Source organism: Sapajus apella, unplaced genomic scaffold (assembly GCF_009761245.1).
Source record: "Sapajus apella isolate SASKATOON/1434 unplaced genomic scaffold, GSC_monkey_1.0 scaffold10, whole genome shotgun sequence".
NCBI lineage: Eukaryota > Metazoa > Chordata > Mammalia > Primates > Cebidae > Sapajus > Sapajus apella.
Window position 1 is genome coordinate 7,930,928 of NW_022436950.1, and position 11,072 is coordinate 7,941,999.

The following is an 11,072-nucleotide window of genomic DNA, read 5'->3' on the forward strand; positions in this document are numbered from 1 at the left end:
TTACAGGTGTGAGCCATCACGCCTGGCTGAATTTTCTAACCAGTTTTTAAAAATACCAACTAAAGGGTAACTGGAAATTATAAATCTATTTTTTAATCTAAAAACAAAGCACTTTTCAATGAATCCACAAGAACTGACATCAGAAAAGATGGAAATTTATTAGCTAAATTTCAAAATGAATTGGAATATAATTCATGAATAGAATTGAGAGATGAGTATTATGATTTTGTAAGCTTAGCTCACATCTTCTAAACATATATCCTTTTCAATTATGATAATCATTAAAACCGAGTACCAAAACATACAGAACTTAGAATCAGACCTCTGAATTTCCATATCACTAGTTGTTAAAGTAAAATTTTAATAAATATAATAAAGAATATTATTCAACAATATTGCTTTCACCAAAAGTAAATTACTATATAAACAGTTTTCTACACTTTTGTAAGTAAAATGAAAATATTTAAAATTTTATTTCTCGCTTCGTTTTTATTTTTCTATTTTTACTTATGTTTAGAATGTACATAACAGATTAGTGATTTAGTAAATTCATTTACAATTTTAAAATAAAGATACATGACTGGGAATTTACTACATTACTTCTTGATGCCTAAAGTAGTAATCTCTAAACTTCAGAGATTACTACATTAGGCATTAAGAAACATTAGAAAAATTTTAAATGCAAAGAAGTAAAATAAATCAGATTTGAATTTTAGAAACATAATTCTGAGGATAATGGGCAAGAATAACATGTTTTAAGGTTAATTTTTTTTTTTTTTTTTTTTGAGACTGAGTCTTGTTCTATTGCCCAGGCTGGAGTACAGTTGCATGATCTCAGCTCACTGCAACCTCTGCCTCCTGGGTTCAAGCAATTCCCCTGTCTCAGCCTCCCAAGTAGCTGGGATTACAGGTGACTGCCACCAAGCCCAGCTAATTTTTGTATTTTTAGTAGGGACGAAGTTTCACCATGGTGGCCAGGCTGGTCTTGAACTCCTGACCTCAAGTGATCCACCCACCTCGGCCTCCAAAGAGCTCAGATTACAGGTGTGAGCCACTGCGCCAGCCAAAATTTTTGTTTGTTTGTTTTTGTTTTGAGACTGAGTCTCACTCTGTCACCAGGCTGGAATGCAGTGGCACGATCTCGGCTCACTGTAGCCTTTGTCTCCTGGGTTCAAGTAATTTTCCTGCCTCAGCCTCCCGAGTAGCTGGGACTACAGGTGCGAACCATCACTCCCAGCTAATTTTTGTATTTTTGGTAGAGACAGGGTTTCACCATGTTGGCCAGGATGGTCTCGATCTCTTGACCTTGTGATCTGCCCGCCTCGGCCTCCCAAAGTGCTGGAATTACAGGCATGAACCACCGTGCCCGGCTCAAAAGTAATTTTTTTTTAAAAATCCTTGTTACTTCATTAATAGCAAAGAGCACCCTACAAACTCCTTCTGTCTTTGGATCCTTTCACAAGGCACGCAGGAGTGTGTGAATGTGTGTGTGTTTGTATTTAAGTTATATTTTAATAGACACTTTCTGCAGAGAAAGGTTTCCTTTCTTTTCTTTCCTTTTCTTTTCTTTTACTCCCTTAAACAGATTCTTGCTCCGCTGCCCAGGCTGGAGTGCAGTGGCAATGATTATAGCTCACTGCAACCTCAAACACCCAGGCTCAAACAATCCTCCCGCCTCAGCCTCCCAAGTAGGCACATGCCACTGTGCCTGGAGAAGACTTTGATTTTTCTATTTTGAATAGAGTCAGGGTCTCACTAAGGACCTCTTATTCCATGGTTTAAACCAGAAGGCAATAAAGGTCAAAGAAATGGCAAGGTAGAGCCATGAGAGGGAACTTACAGCAATATTGGGTCCCATAACTACTAACGTGCTTATTATTTACCTGCAGGCTAAGAGGCTAGAAAAAAATGAAATACTTCTATTTTGTGACAAAAGTTATACAAGTGACTTTAAAAAACATTTTGGACCCAATACAGTGGTTCATGCCTGTAATCCCAGTACTTTGGGAGGCCAAGGTAGGAAGATCTCTTGGGGCCAGGAGCTCAAAACCAGCCTGCTCAACACAGCAAGACCCTATCTCTACAAAAGTAAAATAAAAGAATTAGCCAGGCGTGGTGGCACACACTTATAATCCCAGCACTTTGGGAAGCAAAGGCAGAGGATCACTTCAGTCCAAGAATTCAAGACTATAGTGAAAGATGATTGCACCATTGTACTCCCACCTGGGCAACAGAGTAAGACTCTGTCTTAAAAATAATAGTTTGAATAGTATAGCAGTATGCAAAAGGAAAAGTCAAAGTTCACTTCCCTATTACCTTACCACTCCACTGAATCCACTATCCATGATAGTCACTGTTAACAGTTTATTTCCTTCCAGGCCTTTTTCTATGCATATATACGTTTATGTGTGTAGGTATTCACATATATGTATATGTGTACATTTATGTAGTTTTTGTATTACTTTACAAAACATAGGCTCATATTCATACTGTTCTGAAACTTGCTTCTTTTATTTCATAATATATTATAGCCATTCTTCTAGGAAAGTCAACATGAATACAGCTCCTTTTTGCAGAGCTGCAAGGAATGCTATCATATTGATAAAACACAGATTACTAAACCATTCCTTTATTGATGGACATTAGCAGTGTCATTAATGTTTAACTTTTATGACAAGACAGCAATGTGTTCATTCTTGTACATATATTTCTGTATACTTCTTCGAGTAGAGTTTGCGGTGCAGGAGGAGGTGCATTTAAAATTTTGATAGATACTGCAGCATGGCTATACTCATTATACTTCAAACAATAAGGGTCAGTAATTCATTGTAGCGTTCTTTTCCCATTACATCATTTGACAGATTCCTAGATTCAGGAAATGACCTCAGAAAACAAACCCCTCAATTTGTAAAAGAGAAAACAAAGGTTCAGAGAGGTTAACGTTATGGGCCCAAGACCTCAGAGCCCCTCAAGAAACAACACATGTGCTAGTAGGGGTTCAGTGATAGAGAGGTTACTATTAAAATCCAGGAATGCAATATGGGTTAACTGACTTCAAATGTAATATGCGTTCTATGAGAGATATTAACAAGTAGGAAAGAGGACTAAGGATGATCTCCTTTTCCTTGCCTAACCTCAATAAGAAAAGAAAAAGGCAGTAAATTACTAAAAGATACAACAGTATGAGGGTGCAGAGAGGGAGTATTCACAAACTAGATGGGTAACAGGCACCCAGAGCTGAAGGTGTCATAAGTCCAGATGCATGAAGCGAGCATGTGTGGTGGAAATGGCTCTGACATGGGATGACCTTAGCAAAAACCTTCCATAGCCCCAGTGGGTTGTATGAAAAGTTTCTTGGTTCTAACTATCTCCATGTGGCATCCAAAATGAATGCCAGTACTGAAACCAAATTCTGAAGAGAAATATCAGAAAAGAACTAACATCCCACAATGAAGAAACATCTTCAAAGAAGATGTTGTTATAAAAATACCACAAAAGTACTTTCCAACAAATTCCAGACCTAAAAGTAAGGCTTTAAAATGAGGCTCCAAGTACAGAAGACTTGAATCCTTTGCTGTGTGCCTGAAGAGGCCCGTTTAAAGGAAGGCAATTCTGACTAGATAAGTCTTCACTTGACCAAACCTATGGGGTATAGCAATGGGCACTGTACCTTTTGAAATTAGAATGGTCTAGAATAGGGGTCAGCAAACTTTTTCTATAAAAGGGTGACAGTAACTATTTTTGGCTTTGCTGGCCATATGGTCTTGGTTGCAACTAATCAACTGGGCTACTGTGCAAAAAAACAGCCATAAGCAACATAGAAAATAAAGAGGCATGGCCATATTCCAATGCAACTTTCTGATTGCTGACATCTGAATTTCATATAATTTTCATAAAATATTGTTCTTGTTTTAATTTTTTCCCAACCATTTAAAAATGTAAAAACCATGCTTAGCTCATGGGTTGTACATAAACAGGTAGTGGGCTAAATTGAGCCTATGGGCCATCATTTGCCAACTGTGGTACAAAAGCACTATTCCCAACTGAACTGAACTTGAATGTTCATGGAAAGATGAAAACATCTAAGCCTAGCCCCTAGGAAAGTTAAGGCAGAAAGGGTGAAATATGTTCTTCAAGGGTTTCAGGTGCTTACCTTAAATCCCTTCTCTTGCCGAACTCCTCAGGTGGAATTCTCCATGGCAGACCTTGAGGAAGACATTCTAGAACTTCCGAAGAGAAATCAGAGAAATCCACGCCATACTCTGTTAATATTCCTTCTGTTTCAGGCTCAATTTCACCAGCCTGCCCAAGACTCTTAGCCAGCTGCCTGTAGATATAACAGAAAGGGAACAACTGGGTTAGCAAACAAATGGAACATAGACACCTGTTTCCTCTCTAAAAGTAAGGTAGTAGGAAAGTTAGAAATCTCCTGCCCTTCCGCCAGTAGAAAGATGATCATCTGCAAATGAGGGGCAAGGGGAAAGGAGAAGAGACAGTAACGGTCTGTCCTGTTAAATCTGTAACTGCAGTGTAGTTTCAGCCTTTTCTGTTTGTTTGTTTACTTTGGCATTCTGACCTGAAAAATGAAGCCAGAAGGCTTTTCTTAGGACCCCTGCAATTTTTCTTCACAGAGAAGTCAAAATTGATATTATGATCAACGCAGTGTGCTGTTAAATCATTAGCTTCAGAGTGCCTATTCCTTGAGTCATGCTCACTAGATTAGTCCTGATGTTCCTATTTTACAACTTGACTAGTTTTTATCTTTAAAATTTTTAAATATTTTATCTGAACACAGAAGTAATACATGTTCATTGCAGAGCAGTTAGAAAACACAAAATCCTCCCTGTTTAATAAATGGTGTTGGGAAAACTGGACCCCTTCCTGACACCTTACACTAAAATTAAATCCAGATGGATTAAAGACTTAAACATAAGACCTAACACCATAAAAACCCTAGAAGAAAACCTAGGCAAAACCATTCAGGACATAGGCATAGGCAAGGGCTTCATAACTAAAACACCAAAAGCATTGGCAACAAAAGCCAAAATAGACAAATGGGACCTAATTAAACTCCAGAGCTTCTGCACAGCAAAAGAAACCATCGTTAGAGTGAATCAGCAACCAACAGAATGGGAAAAAATTTTTGCAACCTACCCATCTGACAAAGGGCTAATATCCAGAATCTACAAAGAACTAAAACAGATTTACAAGAACAAAACAAACAAACCCATCCAGAAGTGGGAGAAGGATATGAACAGACACTTTTCAAAAGAAGACATATATGAGGCCAACAAACATATGAAAAAATGCTTACCATCATTGATTATTAAAGAAATGCAAATCAAAACCACATTGAGATACCACCTCACACCAGTTAGAATGGTGATCATTAAAAAATTTGGAGACAACAGATACTGGAGAGGATGTGGAGAAATATGAACACTTTTATACTGTTGGTGAGTAAAAACTAGTTCAACCATTGTGGAAGACAGTGTGGTGCTTCCTCAACGACCTAGAAATAGAAATTCCATTTGACCCAGCAATCCCATTACTGGGTATGTACCAAAAGGATTATAAATCATTCTATTATAAAGACACATGCACATGTATGTTCATAGTGGCACTCTACAATAGCAAAGACCTGGAACCAACCCAAATGCCCATTGACGAAAGACTAGACAAGGAAAATGTGGCACATATACACCATGGAATACTATGCAGCCATAAAAAATGTTGAGTTCGTGTGCTTTGTAGGGACATGGATCAATCCGGAAACCATCATTCTCAGCAAACTGACACAAGAACAGAAAATCAAATACCAAATGTTCTCACTCAGAGGCAGGTGTTGAACAATGAGAACACATGGACACAGGGAGGGGAGCATCACACACTGGGGTCTGTTGGAGGGGGCCAAGAGAGCGACAGTGCAGGGGTGGGGAGGTTGGGGAGGGATAACATGGGGAGAAATGCCAGATGTAGGTGACAGGGGGATGGAGGCAGCAAACCACATTGCCATGTGTGTACCTATGCAACAATCCTGCATGATCTGCACATGTACCCCAGAACCTAAAGTACAATTAAAACACACACACACACACACACACACACACACACACACACACACACAATCCACTGAGAAGAAAATTGAAATTATCTGTAAATCTGTTGCCCATTCATGTTTTAGAGCACTGGCCCATTAAAAACAAAATTGCATTTAACAGGACAGTGCTGATATTATGAAAGGGGTTCCACCTTTCAGAAGGCAGATCTCTCCTTATCAAATTGACAGCTCTCTATTATCATAAGTATTGTCATGTCACATACAGATCACAAGTGTAAAGTTGTGCATTGAATACAAGCAGCTAATAGGAAATATGTTACGGGCCTTGGCTGTCTTTGCAGAAGGAACTGCGGAGACCAAAAATGGCCACCTCCTCTGTTGTACAAGTCTATTTATCTACCGGGGTAATCCAAGAGTCCACTCTCAGCACTTCCTGCAAGAAATTTAGCCCTGGCATCAGGATGTTCTCTGGGACCATTCGATTTCTATGAAAAAGGTTCTGTTTCCTAAATAAGAGTAAATGGTGCTTGACTGCTGGAGTTCTTAGGTACACGGTGGAAAAGAGGAATAGGGGAAGTGGTTGCCTCATAAGCAGACTTCTAACAAATTCCAATTCTCAGCCTTGCTACTGGAATGCAGCAGTGATGGCAGCAGGGCTGGCCCCATTTCTCACACCAGTCAAGAGAGATCAGCCCAGTCTACTCATGCACCTGCCCATCAGCCTATGCTCTTGGCAGCCTGCAGACTGACCCATGGGCTCCTCCCATACAATGTGGGCTCAGAAGAGTACTTTCTCCACAAATGGGTGGTCTCTCCCATAAAACACATCAAAAAGTCAGACGGCAAAAATATGAGAGAAAAATTAACAGAAAGCTATCTGGAAAATCTCCCAAATATGTGGAAATCCAACAACCCAAGGGTTTAAGAAGAAATGAAAAAAGAATTAGAAAATATTTTGAATGGGGGTCAGGCATGGTGGCTCACACCTGTAATCTCACCACTTTGGGAGGCCCAGGCGGGCAGATCACTTGAGGCTAGGAGTTCGGGACCAGCCTGGCCAACATGGTGAAACCTCATCTCTACTAAAAATACAAAGAATTAGCTGGGTGTGGTGGCTTAAACCCAGGAAATGGAGGTTGCAGCGAGCTGTACTGTAGGCTAGGCGACAGAGTGAGATGCTATCTCAAAAAAGAAAGAAAAGGAAGGGAAGGAGGGAAAGAGGGAAGCAGTGAGGGAGGGAGGGAGGGAATTTTGAACTGAATGAAAGCACAACATGTCAACATTTGTGAGTAGTAGCTAAAATAGTGCTTGGAGGGTAATTTATAGCATTAATTGCTCATATCAGAAAGAAAGAAAAGTGTCAAATCAGTGATCTAAGCTTCTACCTTAAAAAACTGAAGAGCAAATTAGATTCCAGGTAAGGAGAAGGAAATAAACAATGAAGAAACAAGAATCAATGGATAGGAAATGAACAAATAATGAAAACAAATCAATAAAACAAAAAACTAATTCTATTTTTTAGACAGGGTCTCATTCTGTTACCTAGGCAGAAGTGCAGTGGCACAATCATGGCTCACCACAGCCTCGATTTCCCAGGCTCAAACAATACTCCCACCTCAGCCTCCTGAGTAGCTGGGGTCCATCTAATTTTTGTATTATTTGTAGAGATGGGGTTTTGTCATATTGCCCAGGCTGGTCTTGAACTCCTGAGCTCAAGCAATCTGACCACCTCAGCCTCCCAAAGTGCTGGGATTACAGGTGTGAGCCACCACACCTGGCTCAAAAGCTAATTCTTTGAAAAGAGAAAAACATAAAATTCTAGCCTGACTGATCAAGAAAAATGAGGAGAGAAAGACACAAATTACCAATACCAAGAATGAGAGAGGAGATACCATTATATACCCCACAAGCATTAAAAGGATAATAAGGGAATTATGAATGACTTTAAGACAGTAAATTCAACATCTTGGATGAAATGAACAAATTCCTTGAAAGATGCAAACTGCCTAGGATAACTAAAAAAGAAATCGATACCTGAATATTCCTATTTAATATATTTATTATTTATTATATCTAATGTATCTATTTAAAATATTGAATTCACAATTTGAAAACTTCCCACATAGAAAACTCCAAACACAGATGGCTTCATTGGTGAATTCTACCAAGCATTTAAGAAAGAATTATTGCCAATTCTACATAAACTCTTCTAAAATACAGAGATGGATGGAATACTTTCCAATTAGTTTCATAAAGACAGCATTACCTTGGTAACAAAACCGAAGGATCAATGAGATCAATACCTCTTATAAACAGACCTAAAATTCTTACAAAGATATCAAAGTTATTGAAAAAGAAAAAAATTTTAAAATTCTTACAACGTTATTGGCAAACAATTCAGCAATATATAAAAAAGATACAGCATGGCCCAATAATGCAAGATTTGTCCAACATTCAAACATCAATCAATATGTCATATTAGCAAACAAAAAACAAACACATATAATCATCTCAGTAAATGAAGAAAAAGCATTTGACAAAATTTCAACATTCACTTATAATAAAAGGTCTCAGCACATGAGTAACAGGAACTGTAAAACTTAATGGCGAAAAACAAAATGCTTTCCCTTGGAGCAGAAAGAAGACAAAGGTGTTCATTTTCACCAATACTATTTAACATTGTACTGGAGGTACTAGTGAATGCCATAAAGCAAGAAAAAGCAGACAGACATACAAATTGGAAAGGAAGAATTGCACATTGCCTGTAAGTAGGACAAAGGACTACAACTCCCGTCATAGAAGTGACCTGCTTCCTACTACATAATGCCTGGCCTCTCTTTATACAAGACCCCTCGCACTCTGTGAGAACCAAAAGCCCAGTACACTGTGCTTGACTTAAACTCTGCCTCAACTCAAGGCTTTGAATGTGAAGACTGAGAAACAAAGACAAAAGCCTGCTTAGGATTCACTCATGATAGCTAGAATGGTTTCTCATGATAGTGATGGCGGTAGCATCCAGTGAAAATGGTGTCCCGCAAGAGCGGTGGTTAAGAGAATAACTGTCATTATAGCTAAACTAATCCTGACAAAAGATGATGGTTGGGTTTCTGTTCTTGGCTTTCCAGAGTTGCCTTAGTTTACATCCCTTTCCAGGTCATTCAAGTCTTTTGCTCAGAGAGCTCTTCAATACCCTCCCAATAAATTCCTTTCCCTACCAGAGTTGAAGATTAGAAGAGTTTATGTAGAATTGGCAATAACTCTTTCTTAAATATTTGGCAGAATTCACCAGTGAAGGTTTTTCTTGCTTATAACCAGGAACTCAGACAATTAAAGGTTCCATTAATTTTCAAAATGACTAAATTATTACCTATGTTCACTAGAATGAAGTTCCCACTGAAGATATGGAACACCTATAATCACAACCTTTGAAATTTGAAGGACACAGGAATTCAACACTGCGATTACAAGATGAATACTTGTAACAATGTTGTTTAGCTTAAAAACAACTTTATTCTGGTGATGATCAATGGAACCTGAGTTACTTCCAACCCAATAATAACTCATGTATTATTCCCACAGGTCCCTGAGGTTCTGTTTCCTACATTCATCTCCTCATATCAACGTCTTTAACTGTCCGGGTTCTTGTTTATAAGCATAAAATACCAGTACTGGTTGGAAAAGAAATTTATTGAAAGAATATCAAATGGATCACAGAAACAGTGAGAGGCTTGGAGAGCCCGAAAAGTGAGGAGAATCAAAGAATTACATACTTCATCTCTAAATTCTTCATTTCTAACATTGGAAGTCAGGGACGGGACTTTGTATGCCCATCAAAAATGTATCTTGAATCTCTTGTAGCTGCCAGACTAAGGCAGAAAAAAAAGAAAAAAAAAAGGGTGATGAATCATTAAACCATTTAATTTAAGGTCTCATTAAGTCACTTAAGTGAAAAGTGGGACACTAATCCGAGACAGTAAGATTCAGAGAACCCAAACACACACATGTGCGCACACAAACACACACATGTGCGCACACAAACACACACGTGCGCACACAAACACACACATGTGCGCACACAAACACACACTCACATGATAAACAGGATGATGCAGAAAAGTTTGAGTACCTTGAATGCCTAGTTCCAACTGACCCTCTATTGTCATGAGTCATAAATGGACTATGATAGCATTATATCCATTCTAAGGGATGGTCTTTGAATAGACAGTATAGCAGAAACTTTCTCCCAGTGGGCAGAACTTCAAGCCATATGTCCGTGGTCCACTTTAGCTGAGGAAGGACAGCCTGGTAGGCTGATAGTCAGTGACTACAAATTTAGCCAGATGGCTAGGGACCTGAAAGAAGAAAGATTGGAGTACTGGTGACAAGGACATGTAGGGAAGAGACATGTGGATGAAATGGGCCCACTGAAATGAGCCCAGACAGGATCTAACTATTTGTGCTCCATGAGAATGCACAGTGAAAGGCTTCCACTGTGGAGGCAACATGGCCTGCCTGTGCCTGTCCCCATCACTGCAGTGCTTGCTCAAGGGGCACAGGAACAAAGTACAAGTAGCAGGAAATGCGCTCCATGTTAACTTCTCACTAATGCTGACCACCTGGATACCATCCTGGCAGGATGCTAGTTTGCCAATAGCAGCAACCAACTCCGAGCACCTGATACAGTACTGTGCCAGGAGGACCCACCAACTACTTCATATTAGATTGCATCCACTGAGCTCTTCTATGACGGGGAATGCAGTCATTTCTCACCACCAAAAGAGACACTTACTCTGGGTTTGGGTTTGCTAGCTGCATTTCTTCTACCCATCTTGCTTATGTAAACACTACAATCCTCAGATTTATGAAATATCTTTTAAGCTATTACATCTCAACATTGTTTGTAATTAGGGATTTTACCTTTTGGAAGAAGCAAAGCCCACACATTTCACTGACTGGAATGGTGTAATGGTCTTACTACTAAGCTGTTGAACTAACCAGGAAGCATCAGTTG

General features: G+C 39.1%; 1 protein-coding gene across 2 annotated transcripts in view; it reads right to left on the reverse strand.

Annotated features, from left to right (window-relative positions):
• The window catches only part of DIS3L2 (DIS3 like 3'-5' exoribonuclease 2), a 385,644-nt gene that overhangs the window by 164,669 nt on the left and 209,903 nt on the right, over nt 1–11,072 (reverse strand). For both annotated transcript variants that reach the window (XM_032277907.1, XM_032277908.1), the window contains exon 9: nt 4,154–4,327. In XM_032277907.1, the coding sequence (XP_032133798.1) occupies nt 4,154–4,327 (174 nt within the window). The remainder of the gene's footprint in view (nt 1–4,153; nt 4,328–11,072) is intronic.